The 24,013-nt window shown below is 44.9% G+C and overlaps 1 protein-coding gene across 5 annotated transcripts in view; it reads left to right on the forward strand.

Moving 5' to 3' along the window:
* Window positions 1–1,543: 1,543 nt before the first annotated feature.
* Window positions 1,544–24,013, forward strand: part of LOC142365705 (hsp90 co-chaperone Cdc37-like 1) — a 63,550-nt gene continuing 41,080 nt past the window's right edge. For all 5 annotated transcript variants that reach the window (XR_012766574.1, XM_075446769.1, XM_075446770.1 and 2 more), the window contains exons 1-6: window positions 1,544–1,680; window positions 19,675–19,956; window positions 20,710–20,800; window positions 22,092–22,207; window positions 22,515–22,637; window positions 23,570–23,728. Coding sequence is in view for 4 of the 5 variants with exons in the window: in XM_075446769.1 (XP_075302884.1) it covers window positions 1,582–1,680; window positions 19,675–19,956; window positions 20,710–20,800; window positions 22,092–22,207; window positions 22,515–22,637; window positions 23,570–23,728 (870 nt within the window). In the remaining variant the exon portion in view is untranslated. The remainder of the gene's footprint in view (window positions 1,681–19,674; window positions 19,957–20,709; window positions 20,801–22,091; window positions 22,208–22,514; window positions 22,638–23,569; window positions 23,729–24,013) is intronic.

A 24,013-nucleotide genomic window follows, 5' to 3' on the forward strand; every position in this document is an offset into this window, starting at 1 on the left:
AAAAAGAGAACAAAAACACTTAAGTAAACACCTTTCCTCCCCCTTCCCTGTCTCATCTTAAACCAAACACCTCCTCTCTCCCTTTCAAGTCTCAACTTCCCTTATTTTCACTGCAGCTTACACTTCATCCCTCCCAATTCCTTTGTTGAGGTGATGGGCAGCTCAGGAGATTGGGACTGTGTGAGTATTGGTTTCTTTCTACCATTCTTTGCTTCTTGTGGGTTTTTCTCTGCTGCTCTGGTTCTTAGCGTCCTTGCTCCAGTGTGGGTTGCCCATGGGCCACAGTCCCCTCAGAGGGTGGAAAACTTTTGTTTTCCTTTAACTTTCATTCCCAAATAGAAACCAAGCTGTTATAAAATGGAAAACTCCACCAGGAGCTCTTGGTGACAGAAATTCTTCAATGGTGCATATATGCATGTATGTACATACGTACATATATACATGCACTCACATCTATTTATAAATGCATAGAGATGTGTGTATATTCTTGCATTTCACAGGAGCGTTGTATTTCTGGGTTCTGCAGTACTGAAGGTAGTTTTTTGTGACCTTATCATACCTGTATCAGAGGTAGAATTTTCAGGCATTCCCCTAGCTCCTTTTCCCCGTCCCTGAACTTCATCCATGCTCTCCCTGTTCCTTCTCTCGGACATGGCTCCTACTTCATGTTGTGAATCTGAAGCTCACTAACTACATCAAAGGCATCTTGGTCCCGGTGCCAGCCACAGGGGGGAGGAAGGTCCTAGCAACTCAAGGGGTTGGGGATATAGAAGGAGGGGGCGCAAAAAAGACCCCGGCAGCTTTCTAGCCCCTGCGCACAGCTCACTGAGCTGCCACTACAGCCACTGTGGCATCTCACGGGGACGCATCGCGTTGCTATGGAGATTCAAACATTCCATGCCAGAATGCCATGGCTGCCGGCACGGGGATTTTGCAGCTCGGTATAACTAGGCGCGCAATGCAGGGAGCTCTCACTGAGCACTGCTCGCGGTGGCAGAGAAGAGGGAGAAACGTAAACTCGGACGTCTGCCAGCCTAACGGTATGTGTATAACGTGCTTGGCAGTGCTGTCTGCACAGGCAATCCTTTGGGTACCTGCATATACCCTCAAAGAACCTGCACGCACATGTTACAACACTAGAGCAGACCTGTGCGTATATACACATTTGATTAATTCCTGGAGTAGCCTCTAGATGAAGATGAGCAAAGACTACTAACTGGCCCTCCATCTTTACAGAAAAATTCCACGGAACTCTGAAAAAGAAAACAAAGAAACATTTTCAGAGTCACTGATCTAACAAAACAGGCTCAACTATAAACAGACCACGCACACCCCAACCCCCCACGTCACACTGAATTGAAACTCCCCTAGCTCGGAAGAGGCAGGGCCAGCTCTACCCACGTGACCTAGACCAGTGGTGGGGTAACGTGCAGGGCGAGGGAGGGGAAATAAGCCTTACGTCTGACATTGGAGGTAGTGTGTAGTGTCATTTCCGGGGAAACTTGTAACAACCTCAAGCAACAGGAATATCCGGTTCAGGGTTGGGGAGGTTCTGTCGGTATTGTGTAGTTTGTGGTGAGGATGGCGTTGTGGTCTTCCTCCTTCCAGGGTCCTGGTTCGGTTGAGGATGATGAACGGGAACTGACTCTCACATCTATCCAGCGCCTGTCGGAAACGCAGGTACATCTCTCCCCGTACTGCTTGTCATGCCGTTTTCTTGTTCTGAGTTTGTACGGGGCTCCATGTGCTCCTTCCTTCCTCTGGGGGGGGTGGTGGTGGTCGGCCGCACATGCCAGAGGTGTGGGTTTCCGTTGATCGACTGAACCTTAGGTGGAAGCATGCATGACCCACTGCTGGGGCGTTCTACGTACCCAGTGCCTGCACCTGCAGGGCTTGTGCCTGGTTTCAGCTCTCTGGGTTGTCGGAGAAGGGCTTTTGACTGTCGGTTTACAGAATCAACTCACAGAGAGCCAGATCTGTTTTTGGCTCATATACGTGTACTTTCTTTGAGCTGTGTGGTGTGAAATATAAAATGAAACCACTGAAGAGGTGCAAAGATGTGAGTCTGAGAAGTGATTAAACTTTTTTTTTTTTTCTTAAATAATTACTGAGTCTGGTGCATTGGAGGTGGGGGTGTAAACAGGCATGCATAAGTGCATGCTTATCCTGGATCTGCTTAGCTATCCTTGGATGTGTCAGAAAGGACTTGTATAGTAATACTATAGGTAATACTGGAATTTGTCACCAGCCCACTGTCACAGGCAAAACAGTCTCAACTCGGTGAATTTTATTTCACTTAACTTATTGCTAACTGATACAAACTCAATTACTGATTCAGGTATTGAGGGGAAAAACCCCCTACGATTAAACAAACAGGGAAACACCTTTTCTCCCCCCTTCTTCAGGTTCAACTTCAATCAAATGCCTCCCTGCTTCTTAGTCTCAGCCCTTCCCTTGTTTTTGCTGGGTTATGATCTGGTGATAGGTGGCACAAGGGAGGTTGGAGTCACCTGCACAATGGTTTCTGCAGCTCCTTGCTGCTTACTCATTTTCTTTCACCGCTCCTTGCTTTTTAGTCATTTTCCTCTGCTGTAGCATGGGTCCCTCCATGGGTTGCAGGCTCACCAGGTGTGCCAAGTTTTGGCATGGAATGGATTGTTTACATCATTTTCAGAGCTGGCTGGAACCGGCTATGACTGGCACATAGGAGTACATGGTCTCTTCCTGCACACGTCACCCCTGCAGCCCTCTGCTACCAAAACCCTTTACCCTTTTACATTCCACTCTTTACCTCTCTGAAACACATATTTAAGGACTGTTTGAACATACATCTGTTATAAATTCTACTTTCAAAATCATCACAATCTTAATATACATACATTATAAACTCTGCGTACACTACACACAGCAAATTACTGCTGCTTTCAGCAAATTAATTGAGTTGCCAAGGGAATGACAGCTGGGTCTATCTGAGTACATGCAACGACATTGGGGTCAGTAAGGAGTGCTGCAGTTGATTCCCTCCTGTACAAACCACACTTCTTCCCATTCCAAAAATCCAAAGCTTTCCTGTCCTATCTGTCCATCTGCAGTGGTTGAAAAACTCAGTCCTGAGGATGGCAGGGGCAGTAGGGCCAGTGGCAGCAGGCAAGGGTTACCAATCCTGTCTATTCAAACTGAGGTTCCCTTCCACTAGAGCTAGGCATGTCTCTCCTCCAGTTCTATGAATGACTACACTTCACTGCTACACAATGACAGCAATAAGGGGCACTTAGTGCCAGTATCCGCTAGGGCACCATATTGTTGAGGCAAAGGGGTGCTTGGCCACCCAAACTAGATAGTCCAATAAATTAAGTTATCCCCATTCTCTGCCAGACCAGCACCCCCCATACACGCACCCCGGTGCAGTAAATTCAAACCAGTTCACAGAATCACAGAATAGTAGGGGTTGGAAGGGACCTCTGTGGATCATCTAGTCCAGTAGTCCAACCCTCCTGCCAAAGCAGGGTCACCTAGAGCAGGTTGCACAGGACCTTGTCCAGGCAGGTCTTGAATATCTCCAGAGAAGGAGACTCCACAACCTCTCTGAGCAACCTGTTCCAGCGCTCCGTCACCCTCAGAGGGAAGAAGTTCTTCCTCATGTTCAGACGGAACTTCCTGTGCTTCAGTTTGTGCCCCTTGTCCTGTCACTGGGCACCACTGAAAAGAGTCTGGCCCCATCCTCCTGACACCCACCCTTAAGATATTTATGAGCATTTGTAAGATCCCCTCTCAGCCTTCTCTTCTCCAGGCTAAACAAGCCCAGCTCCCTCAGCCTTTCCTCGTAGGGGAGATGTTCCAGTCCCCTCATCATCCTTGTAGCCCTCCGCTGGACTCTCTCCAGTAGTTCCTCATCTTTCTTGAATTGGGGAGCCCAGAACTGGACACAGTACTCCAGATGGGGCCTCACCAATGTAGAGCAGAGGGGCAGGAGAACCTCCCTCGACCTGCTGGCCCCATTCCTCTTGATGCACCCCAGGATCCCATTGGCCTTCTTGGTAACCAGGGCACACTGCTGGCGCATGGTCAATTTGTCGTCCACCAGGACAACCAGGTCCCTCTCCACAGAGCTGCTCTCCAGCAGGTCCGCCCCAAGCCTATACTGGTGCATGGGGTTGTTCCTCCCCAGGTGCAGGACCCTACACTTGCCCTTGTTGAACCTCATCAGGTTCCTATCCACCCAACTCTCCAGCCTGTTCAGGTCTCCCTGGATGACAGCACAGCCTTCTGGTGTATCCACCACTCCTCCCAGTTTTGTGTCATCAGCAAACTTACTGAGGGTACTCTCTGTCCCTTCATCCAGGTCATTGATGAAGAAGTTGAACAAGACTGGGCCCAGTACTGACCCCTGGGGGACAGCACTAGTTACAGGCCTCCAACTAGACTCTGCTCCACTGACCATAACCCTCTGAGTTCTGCCATTCAGCCAGTTCTCAGTCTACCTCACTGTCCACTCATCCAGCCCACACTTTATGAGCTTCCCTAGGAGGATGTTATGGGAGACAGTGTCAAAAGCCTTGCTGAAGTCGAGGTAGACAACATCCACGGCTCTCCCCTCATCTACCCAGCCAGTCATGCCATCATAGAAAGCTATCAGATTGGTCAAGCATGATTTCCCCTTGGTCAATCCATGTTGACTACTACCAGTTGTCAGAAGAGTACGTGGTCCAGAGATGGAGGTAGGAGAAGGCAGTGGTTTAACTGAACTCTGACCTCTCCCCTGTTCTTGCAATTCCTTAGCTCGCAGTGTTAGATCTCTAAAGGGCCTTCCATCCTGCTGTGTCATATCCTTTTCCTTTTCTTTCAACAACATCCGTAAGTCCCAACATGTAGGAGGGCGGTACGCAGAATTCCCTTTCTTTCCTGATGTTTTTCTCAAGGTTAATCATACTGCCAGATCCTCAGTATTATCCTTGGCCATGCTGCTAATCTTGCACCGTTCTTCTGGCATGCTCCATCTAGTATGGTACATATAGGTCACTCCATTGACATAGGCAGGCTCTATGTCACATCTGTGTGAGCCGACACAGGCAAGACGCAGGAACAACCACAAAACCACGGATCAAATGCAAAGAGTAAATTTATTTTTGTTACCTCGCGAAACGGAGGATCCCTGAAGCAGCACCTGAGCAGAGACACACAAGCAGGAACAGAGGCACTGCGGAGCTCGGCCCTTGCTAGAGAGCGTGTGTTACCGAACCTGCTGTTTTTGCCTGTATATCAGGGATTCACGCAGGCATAGTTTTCCACTGTGCTTTGATCTTTCCCACAGCAGGGCAGGAATCTCAAGCGTGGTCGATAAGGTGCCTCTGGGTCTATCACAGGCCTGTGTTATCTAAACACAGATGTTCTACTTGTCAAGCGCACAAGACTAAATAATGATTAGTATGATATATGTGTTTTTCAACATCCCCAGCTGCAAGTCACAGCATGTTTACAATCCTCCTCGCCAATCTTCAGTTATTATCCCACATTCCACCCCCCAGCTCAAGAGACCACTTCCGCTGGGGCAGGCAAAGCTGGAAGTGTCCATTTGGGCTTGCGGGGTGTAGCGCAGAGTAATTTACAGAGGCACACGATAAACACATATAGAAAAAGGAATAAACATATCTCTACAATAATGCTTTGAATCAGGCATCCCATTCATCCTGTCAGGGAATTAAAACCCTCAGCCAGCCAGGTACCACCAGTAGATTGTTTCATTTGATGCATTAAGTCCTGGAGATGTTGAATGTCATCCTCTACGTTGGCTGATTCATCAGTTATGTTGAAGCAACACATGCCTTCAAAACTGAAGCAGCATTTATGGTGTTGAAGGAGGAAATAGTCCACCGTCAATCAAATTTATAAGGTGATTGGGAACAGCCAGCATGGATTTGCCAGAGGCAAATCATGCCTGATCAACCTCACTGCTTTCTATGATGTGGTGACTGGTGCTGTGGACAAAACCACCTAAAGCCCCTTATGGAAACCATGACTGTGATGAAAACTGTTCAAGGGCAGATACACATACAGGGTGTGAGCACAAAATGGGTTATATTTTTCCTCTGGTTAGCAAGATGTCTGTGCATAAGATGAGAAACAGCTTGTGCTTAATTGGAATTAGGTAGGGGAGTCAAGGCTAAAGTAAGATAATTCTGTACAAAAAGCATATAATGCAAACAAAATGTAACCAGCATGAACCATAGAGTCAGAAGGGAGTTGGGATAAGACAGATAAGTGTATCAGTGTCATGGGTTCAGGACCCATCTGGGGTGCCAAAAAAACTGTCATGGTTTAGCGTGGATGAATACCAGATGCCCACAAAAACCACTCTGTCGCTCCCCCTCCTCAACTGGACAGGGGAGAAAAAAAATAAAATTATGAAAGGCTTGTGGGTCGAGATAAGGACAGGGAGAGATCACTCATCAGTTACCATTATGGACAAAACAGACTCAGCTTGGGGAAAAAGTTTATCACCAATCAAATCAGAGTAGGATAATGAGAAATAAAACCAAATCTTAAAAACACCTTCTCCCCCTACCCCTCCCTTCTTACCGGGTTTAACTTTACTCCCGATTTTCTACCTCCTTTCCCCCCGAGCAGCGCAGGGTGATGGGGAATGGGGGTTGCGGTCAGTTCATCACACGTTGTCTCTGCCGCTCCTTCCTCCTCAGGGGGAGGACTCCTCGCACTCTGCCCCTGCTCCAACATGGGGTCCCTCTCATGGGCGACAGTTCTCCACAAGCTGCTCCAGCGTGAGTCCTTTCCCCAGGGTGCAGTCCTTCAGGAATGGACTGCTCCAGTGTGTGTCCCCCACGGGGTCACAAGTCCTGCCAGAAAACCTGCTCCAGTGTGGGTTCCTCTCTCTCCATGGGTCCACAGGTCCTGGCAGGAGCCTGCTCCAGCACGGGTTCCCCACAGGGTCACAGCCTCCTTCAGGCATCCACCTTCTCCGGCATGGGGTGCCTTCCATTGGGCTACAGGTGGATATCTGCTCCACCATGGACCTCCATGGGCTGCAGGGGGACAGCCTGCCTCACCATGGTCTTCATCACGGGCTGCAGGGGAAAAATCTCTGTTCCGGCATCTCGAGCACCTCTTTCCCCTCCTTCTTCACTGACCTTGGTGTCTGCAGAGTTGTTTCTCTCACATAGTCTCACTCCTCTCTCTTCTGCCGTCTCTCTGCAGTTTTTTTCTTCCCCTTCTTAAATATGTTATCACAGAGGTGCTACCACTGTCGCTGATTGGCTCAACCTTGACAGTGGTGAGTCCGTCTTGGAGCCGGCTGGCATTGGCTCTGTCAGACATGGGGGAAGCTTCCAGCAGCTTCTCACAGAAGCCACCCCTATAGCCCCGCTGCTACCAAAACCTTGCCATGCAAACCTATGACAATCAGTAATACCATTTTGGCCTCAAATTGCCTATGTAACAGTGTTGAAAACACACAGAATTGGGACCATTGAGGAAAAAGTAATTAGGGAAGGGTTGTTTATTTGGGAGGAGTCTGGGCAGACAAAAGGAGGTGCAATGATAGTGAAAAGGTGGGTTCAGGAAAAGAAAAAAAATGGGGAATAAGGCATAAAATCAGGTGGAGAACAAAGAAGGGGAGAATCTTGTGATGGTAGGAGTGTGGATGCCTACAGACAGTGGTGAAGCTGACCTGCAGACCCAAGCCTCCTGGGCTGCTGAAGGGAACTCCCTTGGGCAACCCGCCAGACTCTCTATGTCCAAAAGACTTGATATGGGAGGGTGGAGTAAGAAGGGATAAACTTGTTAGAGGGGATAGATGGGTACCTTAATAATGAACACAGGAGGAAAGGCAATAGAATTGCAAGTTATTAGTGCTTATGTGTGTGATTTACAAGATTTCTTTAAAGTAATATAGTTGTGTATCAATAATAATTCTAACAAAACCCAGTATAATTGTAACTCTGTTACTTGCAGTGGTATAATTGTGAATGAATATTACTTAATATACAGCAGTGGTATGTTTGTTAGCCAATTAAAGTTTCTTAAAACTTAAAAGTGTATCGCTTAATCAATAAATATCATAACCATCTTCATCAGTTACAGCTCAAGCATTCAGTCTAAAGGAGGAGAGTCAGACATCGAGAGTATGAATGTCCAGCAGGTCAAGGGAGGTGATTAATGATGATTAAGGGACTGGAGTACCTGATTTACATGTTGATCTTGTGGAAATGTATCCAGGGCATGTGCTTGTAGTACAAGAGTACGAAGCATGATGAGCCAACCTATGATAGGGGAGGAAAATAGGATTGTCATCTCCTTCCAGTAATACATACACCAGCTCCGTCAGCTAATATTATTCCAGGTTTGATAACCTGATGTGGGGTAATTGCCCATACAGCTTGGAGAGCTATGGCTTGTGCTTTTTGAGATTGAACTTTAATTCGATGTTGGGTTCACGGCACCAATAACACCCTTCCAATGCTATCTCCTCTAGATGAGGCACAGGTATTTGGCAAAGATACCTGAAATACAAGAACTCGAGAATCTGATATCAACAAAGGATGCAAAATAAGAGGAGAAGTTGGGGTACAGAACCATATGGCATTCTCAGGGGTTATTATATGAATCTTCATGTCTAGACTAATAGGTCACGGTCCCGCCATGCAATCCATCGGTGTAAACAATTCCATTTCCCCTCTAGTTAATATTTTGGGAGAGATACCATCTGGGAGAATTTCAGTCATTACCATGTTTTGTACTGGAGGTGTTGCACTTCCATCGGTAAACCAGGCATCTTTTTTGTGCTCTTCTATTAACTCGTCATAAGAGGGAGCCTCCTCCATAGGAGATGTAGGGATATCTCCAAGGGGAAGAGTTTCCCCTAGTGTGGGCATATGATTAAATGATACAGTTCCTAGAAGAGTGGTGTGTGGAGTGGTTACATGTGGTTTTCTTGGTAGAAATCGTTGCTGTAAATAATGTTTCCACTTCCAATGTGTGGCTGCCTGAGCTACCCCTACATGGGCCCTAACGGAATCATCAGTAACCCATCCATGAATATGTATGGGTGTGTGTACAGTAATGCTGTCTTGGCCTATGATTCTTTCAGTTTCTTGTAGTGCCCAAACTACAGCTAAAATTTGCTTTTCCATTTGTATAGCGGAGCCTTGTAATGCCTTGGACCAAAATCCTACAGGTTCTTTCCGATTTTTCAACCCAGTCACCTGCCACAAACCCCACAAGACTATATCGTCTAGAATTGTTACTTCTAATTCAAAAGGATATCTTTGCCTAGGAGTGTATAATTGCACATGCTCAATCAAATCATTTTTCTAGGCATGAGAGGCTTCTTGTTGTTGCTTGGTCCACTGCCAAACAGCCTTCTTCCTAGTTAATTTCTGCAGAGGGTGTATTAATACTGCCAGATGTGGGATGAAAGTCCTCCAATACCCTAAAAGTCCCAAGAAGGTCTGTAACTTTTACTGTGGTTGGTATAGGAAATCGCTAGACTGTTTGCTGTACCTTGTTTGGTATTTCTCTAATCTGTCTATGCCAAACCATTCCCAGAAATTGTACAATAGAACTAGGGCCCTGTATTTTCTTTGGATTAATTGCATAGCCACGGTCTTGCAAATGTGTTTTCAGGGATTTGGCAGCTACTTCAGTTTCTTGTTGTGACTCTGTCATAATCAGTAGATCATCAATATAACGGTAAACAGTAATGGTACCTGACCATAGTGCTACATCAGCTGCTATCATCTGGTGGCAAATGGAGGGACCGTGTTTGTATCCCTGAGGCAAAACTTGGAGAATATATTGCTTTTGTTGCCAGGTCAAGGCAAACTGGTCTTGGCTTTCTGAAGCAATGGCTATCAAAAAGAAAGCATCAGCAAGATCTGTTACCACTTTCCAGGGTTGTAAATCTTTGCGGATTTTTTCTACAGGAGTAACCATGTCTGGTACCGTAACTGCAAGTGGAGGGGTGACTTTATTCAATTCTTTACAGTCATAGAATCATAGAATGGTTTGGGTTAGAAGGGGCCTTATAGATCATCTAATTCCAACCCCCCTGACATGGGCAGGGATACCTTCCAGTAGACCAGGTTGCTCAAAGCCCTGTCCAACCTGGCCTTGAACACTTCTGGGGGGAGCATCCACAACTTCGCTGGGAAACTTGTTCCAGGGCCTCACCACCCTTATAGTAAAGAAATTCTTCCTTATATCTAAACTAAACCTACCCTCTTTCAGTTTAAAGTCATTACCCCTTGTCCTATCACTACATGCCCTTGTAAAAAGACCCTCTCCAGCTTTCTTGTAGGCCCCCTTCAGGTACTGGAAGGCTGCTATAAGGTCTTCCTGAAGCCTTCTCTTCTCCAGGCTGAACAATCCCAACTCTCTCAGCCTTTCCTCATAGGAGAGGTGTTCCATCCCTCTGATCATTTTTTTGGCCCTCCTCTGGACCCGCTCCAACAGGTCCATGTCTTTCTTGTGCTGAGGGCTCTAGAACTGGATGCAGTACCCCAGGTGGGGTCTCATCAGAGCGGAGTAGAGGGGCACAATCACCTCCCTTGACCTGCTGGCCATGCTTCTTTTGATGCAGCCCAGGATACGGTTGGCCTTCTGAGATGCGAACGCCCCCAAGTCCTTCCCCTCAGGGCTGCTCCCAATCCATTCTCCGCCCAGTCTGTATTTATGCTTGGGATTGCCCTGACACACATGCAGGACCCTGCACTTGGCCCTGTTGAACTTCATGAGGTTTGCATGTGCCCACTTCTCAAGCCTGTCAAGGTCCCTCTGGACCCTTATCCACCAACACAGTAACCCCGTCGTAGAAGGCCACCAAATTTGTCAGGCACAATTTGCCCTTGGTGAAGCCATGTTGGCTGTCCCCAATCACCTCCTTATCTTCCATGCGCCTTAGCACAGTTTCCAGGAGGATCTGCTCCAGGATCTTGCTGGGCACAGAGGTGAGACTGACCGGCCTGTAGTTCCCCGGGTGTTCTTTTTCACCCTTTTTAAAAATGGGGGTTATGTTTCCCCTTTTCCAGTCAGTGGGAACTTCACTGGACTGCCACGACTTCTCAAATATGATGGAGAGTGGCTTAGCAACTTCATCTGCCAATTCCCTCAGGTCCCACGGATGCACCTCATCAGGTGCCATTGACTTGTGCACCTACAGGTTCCTCAGATGGTCTCAAACCTGATCTCCTACACTGGGCAGTTCTTCATTCTCCCAGACCCTGTCTTTGCCTTCTGCGACTTGGGCGGTGTGTCTGGAGCACTTGCTGGTGAAGACTGAGGCAAAAAAGTCGTCGAGTACCTCAGCCTTCTCCATGTCCCGGGTAGCCAGGTCTCCCATTTCCTTCCAGAGAGGGGCCACATTTTCCCTGATCTTCCTTTTATCACTGGCGTACCTATAGAAACTTTTCTTGTTGCCCTTGATGTCCATGGCCAGATGTAATTCTATCAGGGCTTTAGCTTTCCTAACTTGCTCCCTGGCTGCTCGGACAATTTCTCTTTGTTCCTCCCAGGCCACCTACCCTTGCTTCCACCCTCTGGAGGCTTCCTTTTTGTGCTTGACTTTGTCCAGAAGCTCCTTGTTCATCCATGCAGGCCACCTGGCATTTTTGCCTGACTTCCTCTTTGTTGGGATGCATCGTTCCTGAGCTTGGGGGAGGTGATACTTGAATATTAACCAGCTTGCTTGGGCCCCTCTTCCCTCCAGGGCTTTATCAACGGTACTCTACCAAGAGGGTCCCGGAAGAGGCCAAAGTCTGCTCTCCTGAAGTCCAGGGCAGTGAGCTTGCTGTGTGCCCTCCTCGCTGCCCTAGGGATCTTAAACTCCACCATTTCATGGTCACTGCAGCCAAGGCTGCCCTCGAGCTTCGCATTCCCCACCAGCCCCTCCTTGTTGGTGAGAACAAGGTCCAGCATCGCACCTCTCCTCATTGGCTCTTCTATCCCTTGGAGAAGGAAGTTATCATCAGTGCATTCCAGGAACCTCTTGGATTGCTTACGCCCTGCTGTGTTGTCCCGCCAACAGATATTGGGGTGATTGAAATCCCCCATGAGGACCAGGGCTTGTGAAGGTGAGGCTGCTCCTATCTGCCTATAGAGGGCCTCATGCGCTCGGTCTTCCTGGTCGGGTGGCCTGTGGCAGACCCCCACTATAACGTCACCAGTCCCTGCCCTGCATTTAATCCTGACCCATAAGCTCTTTCTTGGCTCCTCATCCATCCCCAGGTGGAGCTCCATGCACTCCAGCTGGTCATTGACATAGAGGGTGACACCCCCTCCTCGTGTCCCCTGCCTGTCCTTCCTAAAGAGCCTGTATCCTTCCATTCCAACAATCTACAATAATCTACAGTCTATATAATCTACAGTCATTCTCCAAGTGCCGTCTGGTTTTCAAACAGGCCAAATAGGATTATTAAAAGCAGTCATGGTTCCATAATGATTCCCGCTTGTTGAAAGTGCCTGAACAGTTTGAGTAACCCCCCCCCCCCCCCCCCCCCCCAGAATACAATATTGTTTTACAGTTACCACATTGGTAGGCACGGACAGCACAACAGGATCCCACTTTGGGAATCCACGCAAGACAGTTATAGATCGAACGGCAAATCCCACTTGCAAAGTTCCGAAGCAGATGCGACCATTTAAAATTTCAACTGTTCATCCAGCCAACACATCAATACCCAAGATATATTCTTTAATTGGGGCAATTAACACCATTATGGTAAATGGTGTGGTGTTTTCTATTGTTAAGGTAACCTTGGAGGACAGAGGGCAGATTTCTCCCCGATCCACAGATCTGTGATGTGGCTTATTTATTATTAATATTACTATGTAATACAGTAACCTCATCTCCAGTGTCCAACAGAGCTAACACATGTAAAATCCCCCCAGACCGCCCCTCTATAGTTAAAGGAACATAAGGGCATTGTGTAGTTGAGTAGTGTTGTAGTGAGTGTTGCCTGTATTCTCCACCAATACTTTCATAGGCAAAACAGTCTCGACTCAGGGAATTTTACTTCATATAATTTATTGCCAGTTGACACAAACTTAATTACTGATTCAGTATTGAAGGAAGAAAACATAAACCATTAAACACTTAGGGAAACACTTTTCCTCTCCCTTCTCCAGACTCAGCTTCAGTCAAACACTTCTCCTCCCTTCTTCCAAGTCTCAACTTCCCTTGTTTTTGTCAGGTTACCCTCAGTCCTTAACAGTTCCTTTGATGTGGTGTCAGGTGGCACAGAAGGTTGGGGTTGTTGTGTAATAGCTTCTACTGTTCCTTGCTTCTTACTCTGTGTTCTTCCACAGGCTGCAGTCCCTTTGGGGATGTGTCTGCTCTGGCATGGAGCACCTCCTTCCAAGGGTGCATCTCCAGCCATGTCCCTAGCAATGTCTTTTTCCATGTGTCCCATCCATTTTTCTTCCTCCATCAGCTGCTACTCATCTCTTAAATATGCTTGAGCAGAGATGCCATGTGCTTCTCTGACTGGCTGAAATTTTAGCATGTGATGGGTTGTTTACATCAGTTTCAGAGCTGGCTGGAACTGGCTGTGACTGGCACAAGGCAGTTCATGGCCTCCTTCCATATAGGTCACCCCTGCAACCCACTGCTACTGAAACCCTGCAATTTATACCTAATAGATCCACAGTAACAGCTGAGCATTTTACAAGATCTGGAGCGTAGGAGTTATTCAAACATTCTCATGACTGAAAAATAAACACTGATGCAGTGCATTTCTTTGTAGGTGAGAAATCTTCTCTAAATAACTATAGTCATAGAACAGACTAGGTTGGAGGGGATGTTTGGAGGTCTCAAGTCCAATCCCCTGCTCAAAGCGGGTTGCTCAGGGCCTTGTTCAGATAGAGTTTTCACAACTTCTCTGGGCCCCTGTTCCAGGGTTTGACCACGCTCCTGGAAAAAACCTGACTGGAATTGCCCCTGTTGCAGCTTGTGTCCATTGCCTCTCATACTGTCCCTGTGCACCTCTGAGAAGAGTCCAACTCCATCTTCTCCACATTCTCCTATTAAGCAGTTGTTGACAACAATAAGATTCCTCATGAGTCTTCTCTTGTGAAGGCTGAACAAACTCAACTCTCTCAGCCTCTCCTCGTATGTCACATGTTCCAGGCATGACCATCTTAGTAGCCCTCTGCTGGACCTGCTCCAGTATGTCCATGTTTGTCTAGTACTGGGGAACCCAGAAGTGGACACAACACTTCATGTGTGATCTCACAACTGCCGGACAGAGGGGAACATCAATGACCTGGATGAAGAGTTAGAGTGCACCCTCAGCAAGGTTGCTGATGATACAAAACTGGGAGGAGTGGTGGACACACCGGAAGGCTGTGCTGCCATTCAGCGAGACCTGAACAGGCTGGAGAGTTGGGTGGAGAGGAACCTGATGATGCTTAACAAGGGCAAGTGCAGGGTCCTGCACCTGGGGAGGAACAACCCCATGCACCAGTACAGGCTAGGGGTGGACCTGCTGGAGAGCAGCTCTGTGGAGAGGGACCTGGGTGTCCTGGTGGACAACAAGTTGACCATGAGCCAGCAGTGTGCCCTTGTTGCAAAGAAGGCCAATGGGATCCTGGGGTGCATCAAGAGGAGTGGGGCCAGCAGGTCAAGGGAGGTTCTCCTGCCCCTCTACTCTGCCCTGGTGAGGACTCATCTGGAGTACTGTGTCCAGTTCTGGGCTCCCCAGTTCAAGAAAGATGAGGAACTACTGGAGAGAGTCCAGAGGAGGGCTACGAAGATGATGAGGGGACTGGAGCATCTCTCCTATGAGGAAAGGCTGAGGGAGCTGGGCTTGTTTAGCCTGGAGAAGAGAAGGCTGAGAGGGGACCTTACAAATGCTCATAAATATCTCAGGGGTGGGTGTCAGGAGGATGGGGCCAGACTCTTTTCAGTGGTGCCCAGTGACAGGACAAGGGGCACAAACTGAAGCATAGAAAGTTCCAGCTGAATGCGAGGAAGAACTTCTTCACTTTGAGGTTGATGGAGCACTGGAACAGGCTGCCCAGGGAGATTGTGGAGTCTCCTTCTCTGGAGATATTCAAGACCCGCCTGGACGAGGTCCTGTGCAGCCTGCTGTAGGTGACCCTTCATTGGCAGGGGGGTTGGACTAGATGACCCACAGAGGTCCCTTCCAACCCCTACCATTCTGTGATTCTTTAATTTCTTGGTCTTTTGGGCTAAAGTTGTTGGTTAGGAAACTAGCCATGGCCCAGGTGGAGTTTTTAAATTAATATTGACGAAGACAAGGGTTGCTCTCCAATTTGATAGAAAGTCCTCTCCAAACAGCTGATAGATAGGAATTACTTTCTGCTGCTGCTACTCTAAGATTAGATCCAAATTTATGATATAGAGGAAAACAGTTCTCTGTCCCTTTACTATGTTTTTCTTGGCAACAACTGTGCAAAACACTGTGCATTTGTCACAGCTACAAGTTTTGGGGTATATTTATACAGTAGTCAAATGTATGAATACAGCACATGACAAAATGTTGAACTGGTCTCAAATCAAGTTGGCTGTTTTAATGTGCTAGTAGTGGCTCTCCCCAGTAGATGTACAGGGAATCCTGGGACCATTGGACATACTTCCACAAGTAGCTCCCATTCAATGGCTTCACTACTATTGATAGCCAAGCAAGTTAAACTGGAGCTAGATATGTCTGCGTTTGCTACAAGCACACCTCCAAGCATGATGCAGACAAGGACCAAGAGCCCCAGTCTTTTTCATCTTGACAAACTCACTTATGAGCCAGACCCCTTTACAGTTTGTACTAAAATGTACTGACTGTACCCATTTTTTATTAGGAGAAAAAAAAAAAAGTTTTTTTGCTGAAAATAATGTGACCCAAATCCTTTTTATGTGTTTGTATACTTCATTTTCCCAAAGCCGGAATGTGATCTCTCATAATTCCCCCATGACACATCAAAGAATACTGTAGGTTGGAAGGGACCTCTGGAGACAGGTGTTGACCTGCTGAATGCACCTACTTTTAGCTGTGCCATCCCCCCTCACTGGAAGGATCAAGGAGAACACCACTTGGGCCCCATGCCTTTTGCCCTTGTCCCCAGAGCTCTGTAGACACTGTTGATACATTCAAGGTCATCCCTTGCAGTATCACTGCTGCCTTTTTTCCCAGTCTTGGGAGTATCCATCCAGCACTCATTTGAACATTGCCTATAGCTATCCCTCTTTCTATATAGCTATAAATAGCATAAGTAGATCATTAGGAAGACTGCATTGTTTATAAGAAGTTGTAATTTTTTTTCCAAATTGCAAGTAGTTAATTGTTCTTTAAAAAGAGATTTGCTGTGATTCTGAAACTAAGTTGGCATGAGAGCTTTGATTAATCTGCATTGAAGTTTCCTCCAGATAAGCTCTCACAACTTACAGTGTCCTTCCTATCCCTCTACCAAAGATGGTCACCATCACTAACTTCAGAATAGTGCACTGGAAGGCTGAGAAGCTAATACACACATTTCTCACTTCTGATGTGAGGGCAGAACAGGTCATAGAATTACAGAACAGCCCGAGTTGGAAAGGAAATCGAAAGATCATCTTGTCCATCCTTTTGTGGGAAAGGGAGCCTAGATGAGATTATCTAGCACCCTGTCCAATCACATCTTGAAAACCTCCAGTGATGGGGATTCTACCGCATCCCTGGGGAGGTTGTACCAGTGATTGATTTTTCTCACTGTAAAAAATTTCTTTCTCACATTGAGATGAAACCTCTCCCAGTGTAACTTGTATCCATTGCCCCTTGTCTTGTCCATGTGGCTCCTTGTGAAGAGAGAGCCTGCATCCTCTTTGTAGCCTGTAGAAGGTTTAGAGAAAGAAAAAATTCTTAAATTGCTCAGTTTCTAGTGTAGATCTGTAAGCAATATAAAATCTGTGGTTTAAGAAATCACTTCTGTCTCCTAGCTGTTAGTGACCCTCTCAATATATTTGGTAGAAGGAAAGCAATGCTTACGTTGTGCCTCAACTAATTCATAGATTAAATTCCACTTTCACTGATAGTCCAGGCTAAGATGCTAGGACATGCATTGAGTAATTGTATTGGGTTTATGTGGGAAGATTTTGGCAGCAAGGGGGCTGCAGGAGTGGCATCAGTGAGAAGAGACATGGGTCTGCCCTCATGTCACACAGAGCCGGTTCCAGCCAGCTCCAAAATGGACCTACTGCAGGCCAAAGCTGAGCCAGTCAGTGAAGCTGGTGGTACCTCTGTGAAAACATATTTAAGAAAGGGCAAAAAAATACTGCGTAGCTGTTGTGAGAAAGAGCAGTGAGGAAAAAATGTGAGAGAAACAACCCTGAAGATATCAAGGTGAGAGAAGAAAGAGGAGGAGGAGGTGCTCCAGGCACCAGAGCAGAGATTCCCTTGCAGTCTGTGGAGAAGACCATGGTTGATGCAGGTTGTTCCCCAGCAATCCATGGAGAGGACCACATGCCAGAGCAGATATAGAATCATAGAATCATGGGTTGGAAAAGACCTCTAAGATCATCAAGTCCAACCATTCATCCAACACCACCATTCCTACTAAACCATATCCTGAAGTGCCACGTCTACACGTTTTTTAAAACCCTCCAGGGATGGTGACTCCATCACCTCCCTGGGCAGCCTATTCCAATGCCTGACCACTCTTTCCGTGAAGAAATTTTTCCTAATATCTAATCTAAACCTCCCCTGACGCAACTTGAGGCCATTGCCTCTTGTCCTATTGCTAGTTACTCGGGAGAAGAGACCAATACCTGCCTCACTTGCAACCTCCTTTCAGGTAGCTGTAGAGAGCGATAAGGTCCCCCCTCAGCCTTCTCATATCTAGTCTAAATCTACCCTCCCTTAGCCTAAAGCCATTACTTCTTGTCCTACCACAACAGGCCTTGCTAAAAAGATTTTTCCCATCTTTCCTGTAAGTCCCCTTCAGGTACTGGAAGGCTGCTATAAGGTCTCCCCACGGCCTTCTCTTCTCCAGGCTGAATAACCCCAACTCTCTCAGCCTTTCCTCATAGGAGAGGTGCTCCAGCCCTCGGATCATTTTTGTCGCCCTCCTCTGGACCAGCTCCAACAGGTCCATGTCTTTCCTGTGATGAGGGCTCCAGAGCTGGACACAGTACTCCAGGTGGGGTCTCACCAGAGCAGAGTAGAGGGGTAGAATCCCCTCCCTCGACCTGCTGGCCACCCTTCTTTTGATGCAGCCCAGGATACGGTTGGCCTTCTGGGCTGCGAGCGCACATTGGTGGCTCAATCTTCCTTTAAGATCATCGAGTCCAACCATAGACCTAACACTGTCAAGTCCACCACTAAACCGCGTCCCTAAGCACCATGTCTACACGTCTTTTAAATATCTTCCCTGGGCAGCCTGTTTCAGTGCTTGACAGCCCTATCGGTGAAGAAGTTTTTCCTGATATCCAACCTAAACCTCCTCTGGTGCAACTTCAGGCAATTTCCTCTCCTCCTATCTCTTTTTACTTGGGAAAAGAGACACTTTCCTTCATAGAATCAAGAGACACTTTCCTTCGTAGAATCATATTACCTGCGGCTTGTGGAGAGGACCATGCTGGAGCAGATATGCATGCTGCAGCCCGTGGAGGACCCCATGCCGGAGCAGGTGCATGTGCCCTGAAGGAAGTTGCAGTCGGTGGAGACCCCATGCTGGAGCAGAGTCCCGGCAGGGGCTGCAGCTCATGGGGGACCCACGTTTGAGCAGTCTTTTTCTGAAGGACTGTACCGCATGGAACAGAACCATACTGGAGCAGTTCTTGAAGAAATGCACAGGACCCAGGGGAAAAGTGTGAGGAGGAAGGAGTGCCGTAGAGGAACTGTTACAAACTGACCGCAACCCCCATTCCCCACCCCCCCAGCACCACTCAGCAGAGAGAGGAGGTGACAGAAGAGTCAGGAACAACGGAGTGAAGATGAGCTTGGGGAGGGGGAGGGGAACGTGTTTTCATTTTTGTCTTTGTTTCTCACCATCCTACTCTATTTTTAATTGTCAGTAAATTAAATTAATCTTCTCCAAGTCGAGTTTGTTTTGCCCATGACGGTAATTGGTGAGCAATCTTCCTGTCTTTATCTTGACCCATGAGGTCTTTTTCATCTTATTTTCTTCACCTGTCCTGCTGAGGAGGGGGAGTGAGACAGCGGCTTGGTGGGCACCTGGCAGCTAGCCAAGGTCAATCCACCACAGTAATATTAATCCATGCTGGAAGTTAGGTAGTAATAGTTACTCTATTGTTATGATTTGATATCATAAAGCAGATGCTTTTTTCTCAGAACTATGTCTTACAAGTATTCTGCTATTTTGGCTACTGTTAATTTTTCAGAATAAAGATAGCCAGAAGGGAGTGAGGAAAATCCTTTCATATACAGAAGAATTTTATGTTATGCAGTCTGGAGATTGTATTACTGGTGGCAATACTCGATCCATGATTCTGTAAATATCTTTCAATTATGTTTAGAGAGCCTGAAGTAGAAGTTTCCTTTAAAAATCATCTATCTGCACAGTATCGTGTTTAGTCACTGTTGTGAATATAATATTGCTTTTAAGATGCCTTCCATCTCAGTGTTCTATTTGGGAGTCAAAGCCTTCTGTTTCGATATGCTTCATAAATTCTATCAGTTTTCCTTCCACAAACAGCATGTTTTGTTTTCCACACAGAGCTATGGTCAAGAGATTGAATTAATTTGTCAAAAACAAAAAGAGTTTGTGAAGAGCTCTGTAGAAATCAAATGGAATCTAGCAGAAGCCCAGCAGAAACTTGGTAGTTTAGCACTGCACAATTCAGAATCCACAGATCAGGAATATGCCAAAGCACAGACTGAAGCTTCAGAACTGAGAAAGAGAGAGGAAGAGTGGAGAAGAAAAGAAGAAGCGCTAATACAGAGGGAAAGACATAATCTATGGAATACAGATTCTTTTAGTAAGGAGGTATTTAATAAGGTATGACATGTATAAATGTGTATGAAAACAATTATAACCCTTCTCATCTTGAGTGTTTTATATATCTAGTGTAGTGCTTATTGTAATGTGTTGAATGTTTTTCTTTCTTATTTTGCCCTATTAAAGGGGACATGTTGCACTGATATCATGAATGTGTATGACACTTCTCCTTTAATTGAGAATCAGAACTTATATTTGTCCCTTATAGCAACTGTTGCCAAAAACAAGGATGCGCAGTAGTTCTTCACATCAAGTTCACTTCTTTGTTATGCCAAATTCTCACATTTGAAACATGCACAGTTTGCCTCTAATAACTTGAATTTCTTAATACAGATTATTTTAGCACAAACTGTCTTCATAGTAAATGCCAATTTTGTTTTCAGCACTTAACTTGAACATGAACCGCTAATGCATCGTTTTTCATAATTCCACTGAGTTAGCTTCATCAGGGCTAGATGGTGTAGGTGTTTCTCATTGTTTATAGATCAGTAAGTTCCTACTAGCACGTAGAACTTTGAGGGAGATTATTGCTCAGAAAAAGTATATGATAAGATATTTTTCACCCTCTTATTAATTAGACGAGCTGTGTTTTGGTAAATAACCTTCTTGGGTACATTAAGTGTATACATATGTGTTTGCTGGGCTATGCTTACAACTAGAACATTGCCCTTTAAATAGTAATAAATTAAAATAATCCTATAGTTTAAAAAACGTATATGTGGAGATTCTATGATAGTTTTTTCTCATCTTTAGAGTTTTATTAGTCAATATAAAAGAAAAGAAGAAGATGAAGATATATCTAAATCATTTATACAGAAGCACGAACAAAAGATTAGATACTTTGGTAAGTATGTTGCTTCCAACATTTTGCAGTTTAACCTCCTGCAGAATTTGTGTAGGTCTTTCTTTTTTTTCGTTATTATTATTGTACAAAATGGATGCTAGCAAATGAAACATCTGGCAAGGAGAGTATCTAGATTCTTGTTTCTCGTGACAGAAGATGTGGCATCGTAACAAATAACCATTTCAAAGTAAAGGAAACTGTAAATCGCAGAAGCCTGTTTGTTCCTATGATCAATGAGAACTTCTTGAGTCAACATGTAACTGAAAAAGTTTTTCAAGTCATGAAAACTAAAATTCTAGCAAGTTTCTCTGCTGTTCCGTGGGAAATGGTAGGGACATTGATGGAGATGCAATTCCTGCGTGTAAAAGTGCCTGGGACTGTCTACCTGCCTCCTATAAATAGCTGGGGTTTTGCCATCAGTTAATCCACAAGGGGGATGAATAATAAAAGGTAAATATCTACAAAACAGCTGTTAAGATTATGTAGAGATGGAACCGATCTTTTATTTTTAAAGATATATTTATATGAGTGATAGAAGGGTAAAACTTTGCATCTAGTACTAGCAAGCAGTAAATTATCACTACTATGTATATTAGGGCAATTAACTCATATGAAGTACAAGGGGGAGGAGGTGATCTCACTCCTTGAATTTTGAGTTCTGACTTTCAACCTGCAGCTCTTTCCATGAAGGTAGTTTCATGCTACTTACTACAATTCAGTCTTCTAGTTAACTTTCAACCACTGAATTGGCTCTCCTGTTTTGACCTTAATGCTTGAACTTGATTATAAAAATAGCTTTACTTTTCCTAAAATCTAGCAAATCATGTCAGAAGCATATTCATTTTAGACTATGATTATGCTTTCATTTCCATTTGTCTTACTTGCAAGCACTTAAAGAACTTTTCTGTCAAAATCACTGAATGTAATACTATCAAATTATTAACAAATAGGTATAGATAATACTTTGTTACAATGTGTGAAAACCATTTACAGTTAACCTGTTTTTAACACTGCCAGAGATACAATAAAAATAAGATCTTAACAGTAGCAGATAACTATATTTCAGTATCTTTACAGTCCGAGCATACCTTATTGGTAATGCTCTTTCAGCACTGGGAGGTGTTTAAAAAAAAAAAAAAATCAGTTTTATTTGCATGCTGTTCTTTTGAGGTAACAATGAAGTGTGAAGGAGATTGTAGTAGTATGTAAATTTGAATAACGTCTTCACTGCATTAAATCACTTCTCAGTATTGAATATGTTAATTCATGTTGTTGGGTTTTCTTTAATCAGGTATGCTGGGCAGATGGGATGACAGTCAAAGATTTTTGTCTGACCACCCGTATCTTGTATGTGAAGAAACAGCTAAATATCTCATCTTATGGTGTTTTCATCTAGAAGCTGAACAGGTACTAAGAAGACCTTTAAACTGCTTAAAAGTATGCAGTTTCCCACTTACACTACAGAAAAGCTGTCCAAACTGATGAGCCATTTAATTACTCTTCTCCCTGTCTTCCCATGTCTGTATTCTTATTGAAGGAAGCCTCCAAAACACATTACTACATTAGATCTAGTCTCAGCTAATTAACAGTCCCTTTGCTTCTGTCAGCATCAGTTCTTTTCTCTTTAGGAATCAAATGCAAAGGTGTTGCTGAATTTTAGACAGAGTTATACTTTTAAAGAAATTTTCTGTAATTATGTAATTTCTCTTTTCAGAAAAGAGCTCTGATGGACCAAATAGCACACCAAGCAGTTGTGATGCAGTTTATTATAGAAATGGCCAGAAATTGCAATGTGGATCCAAGAGGCTGTTTTCGTCTATTTTTCCAAAAAGCCAAGGTAAGTTAGAACTTGTATAACACTGAGAGAAACTCTTGATACCCTTGCAAGGGATCAGTGTTCTGAAGGAGCTTTCTTCCTGACAGTTAGAGGTTAAATATGTTACTGACTGAATCAAGCTTATGGGAAGTGTTGTTTTGTTGGCAGTTCATTCTAGGATGAATGTTTTGTGTAATTCTGATCTTGAGAATGGAAGTTCCATGGATTCTTGTTAGGCCAGAGGTAAAGCAGAACATAGCATGGGAACTACAGGAGTGTGGAATAGTGGTGCCACCTAAATTACAGCGGCAAACATGAATGTGTATAAGGACTGAGTGTCCTATTTTGCTTATCATAATGTCTCTTATGCAGTTCATGGTAGGGCCCAATTTGGAGTCTTTCTCTTGAGTCAGTCATAGTTAGCTCTGGAATGCTGAGAGAGGGAGAGGGAGAGAGAGATGTGAGAAGACTGAAGCTGTGGTTTGATGCAGGTTGTATATTAAGTTATATAAGACTGAAGAATCAAGTCATGCTGATTTCAATGCTGCCTTAAGGACTTAAGTTGACATCCACTTTGATTTATGCTTTGCTTTTGAATTGAACGCTGCCATGAGTATCTTTTCTCTTAAGGTTATTGGCTTCTGAGATGGAATAAAGGAAAGGTTAAAATTATATTTGTTTTGTTCTTACATATTCACAGATGAATGAATAATTCAGTTCCTATACTCATCAAATGCTAAAGTCTCTCTTTAAAAGAAAACAAACAAAAAACAGCATACCTTAATCTTCTTTTTAAGCTGACTGGTGCCAGTATTGTCATTGACTTGCCCAAACCATTATCCTTCAATGAGTATAATATGCATTACTGCAGGACTTCTTTTTAGCGGTATGTATGCTTACAACTAGAAGTAAATCTGGCCGAGATGAAAAATATTTCACTCTTCTTTTTACAGGCAGGGGAAGAAGGCTATTTGGAAGCTTTTAAAACTGAGCTTGAAGCATTCAAATCAAGAGTGAGAATCTGTTCACAGTCTCAAGGCTTTCAAGCTATGTCGGCACAGAATCCCAGTGTGTATACTGGTATTGTAGAAGGACTGGAGTCTTTGTCACAGGTAGGCTTTTTATTTCCAGAAATGAATATAACTCTATTAGGAACAGATTTTTGCTGCACTCCTGAGAAGATGTACTTTTTGAGATCTAGGAATAGGCCTCTTTGTACTTGGAACACTGTCAGTTCTAACGTGCACTATTATCAATGTGCAAGAGAGATTGTTTCTCAAACCTCTCACAATTTATAGTGCAAAAGGCATATGTTAGTTCACTGCCCTTGAATAATTGTGCTAAATGGAAAACTGCATCATTAACCTGTTCAAGTACTAGAATTAAATATACTTTGT

Source organism: Opisthocomus hoazin, chromosome W, assembly GCF_030867145.1.
Source record: "Opisthocomus hoazin isolate bOpiHoa1 chromosome W, bOpiHoa1.hap1, whole genome shotgun sequence".
Classification (NCBI taxonomy): Eukaryota; Metazoa; Chordata; class Aves; order Opisthocomiformes; family Opisthocomidae; genus Opisthocomus; species Opisthocomus hoazin.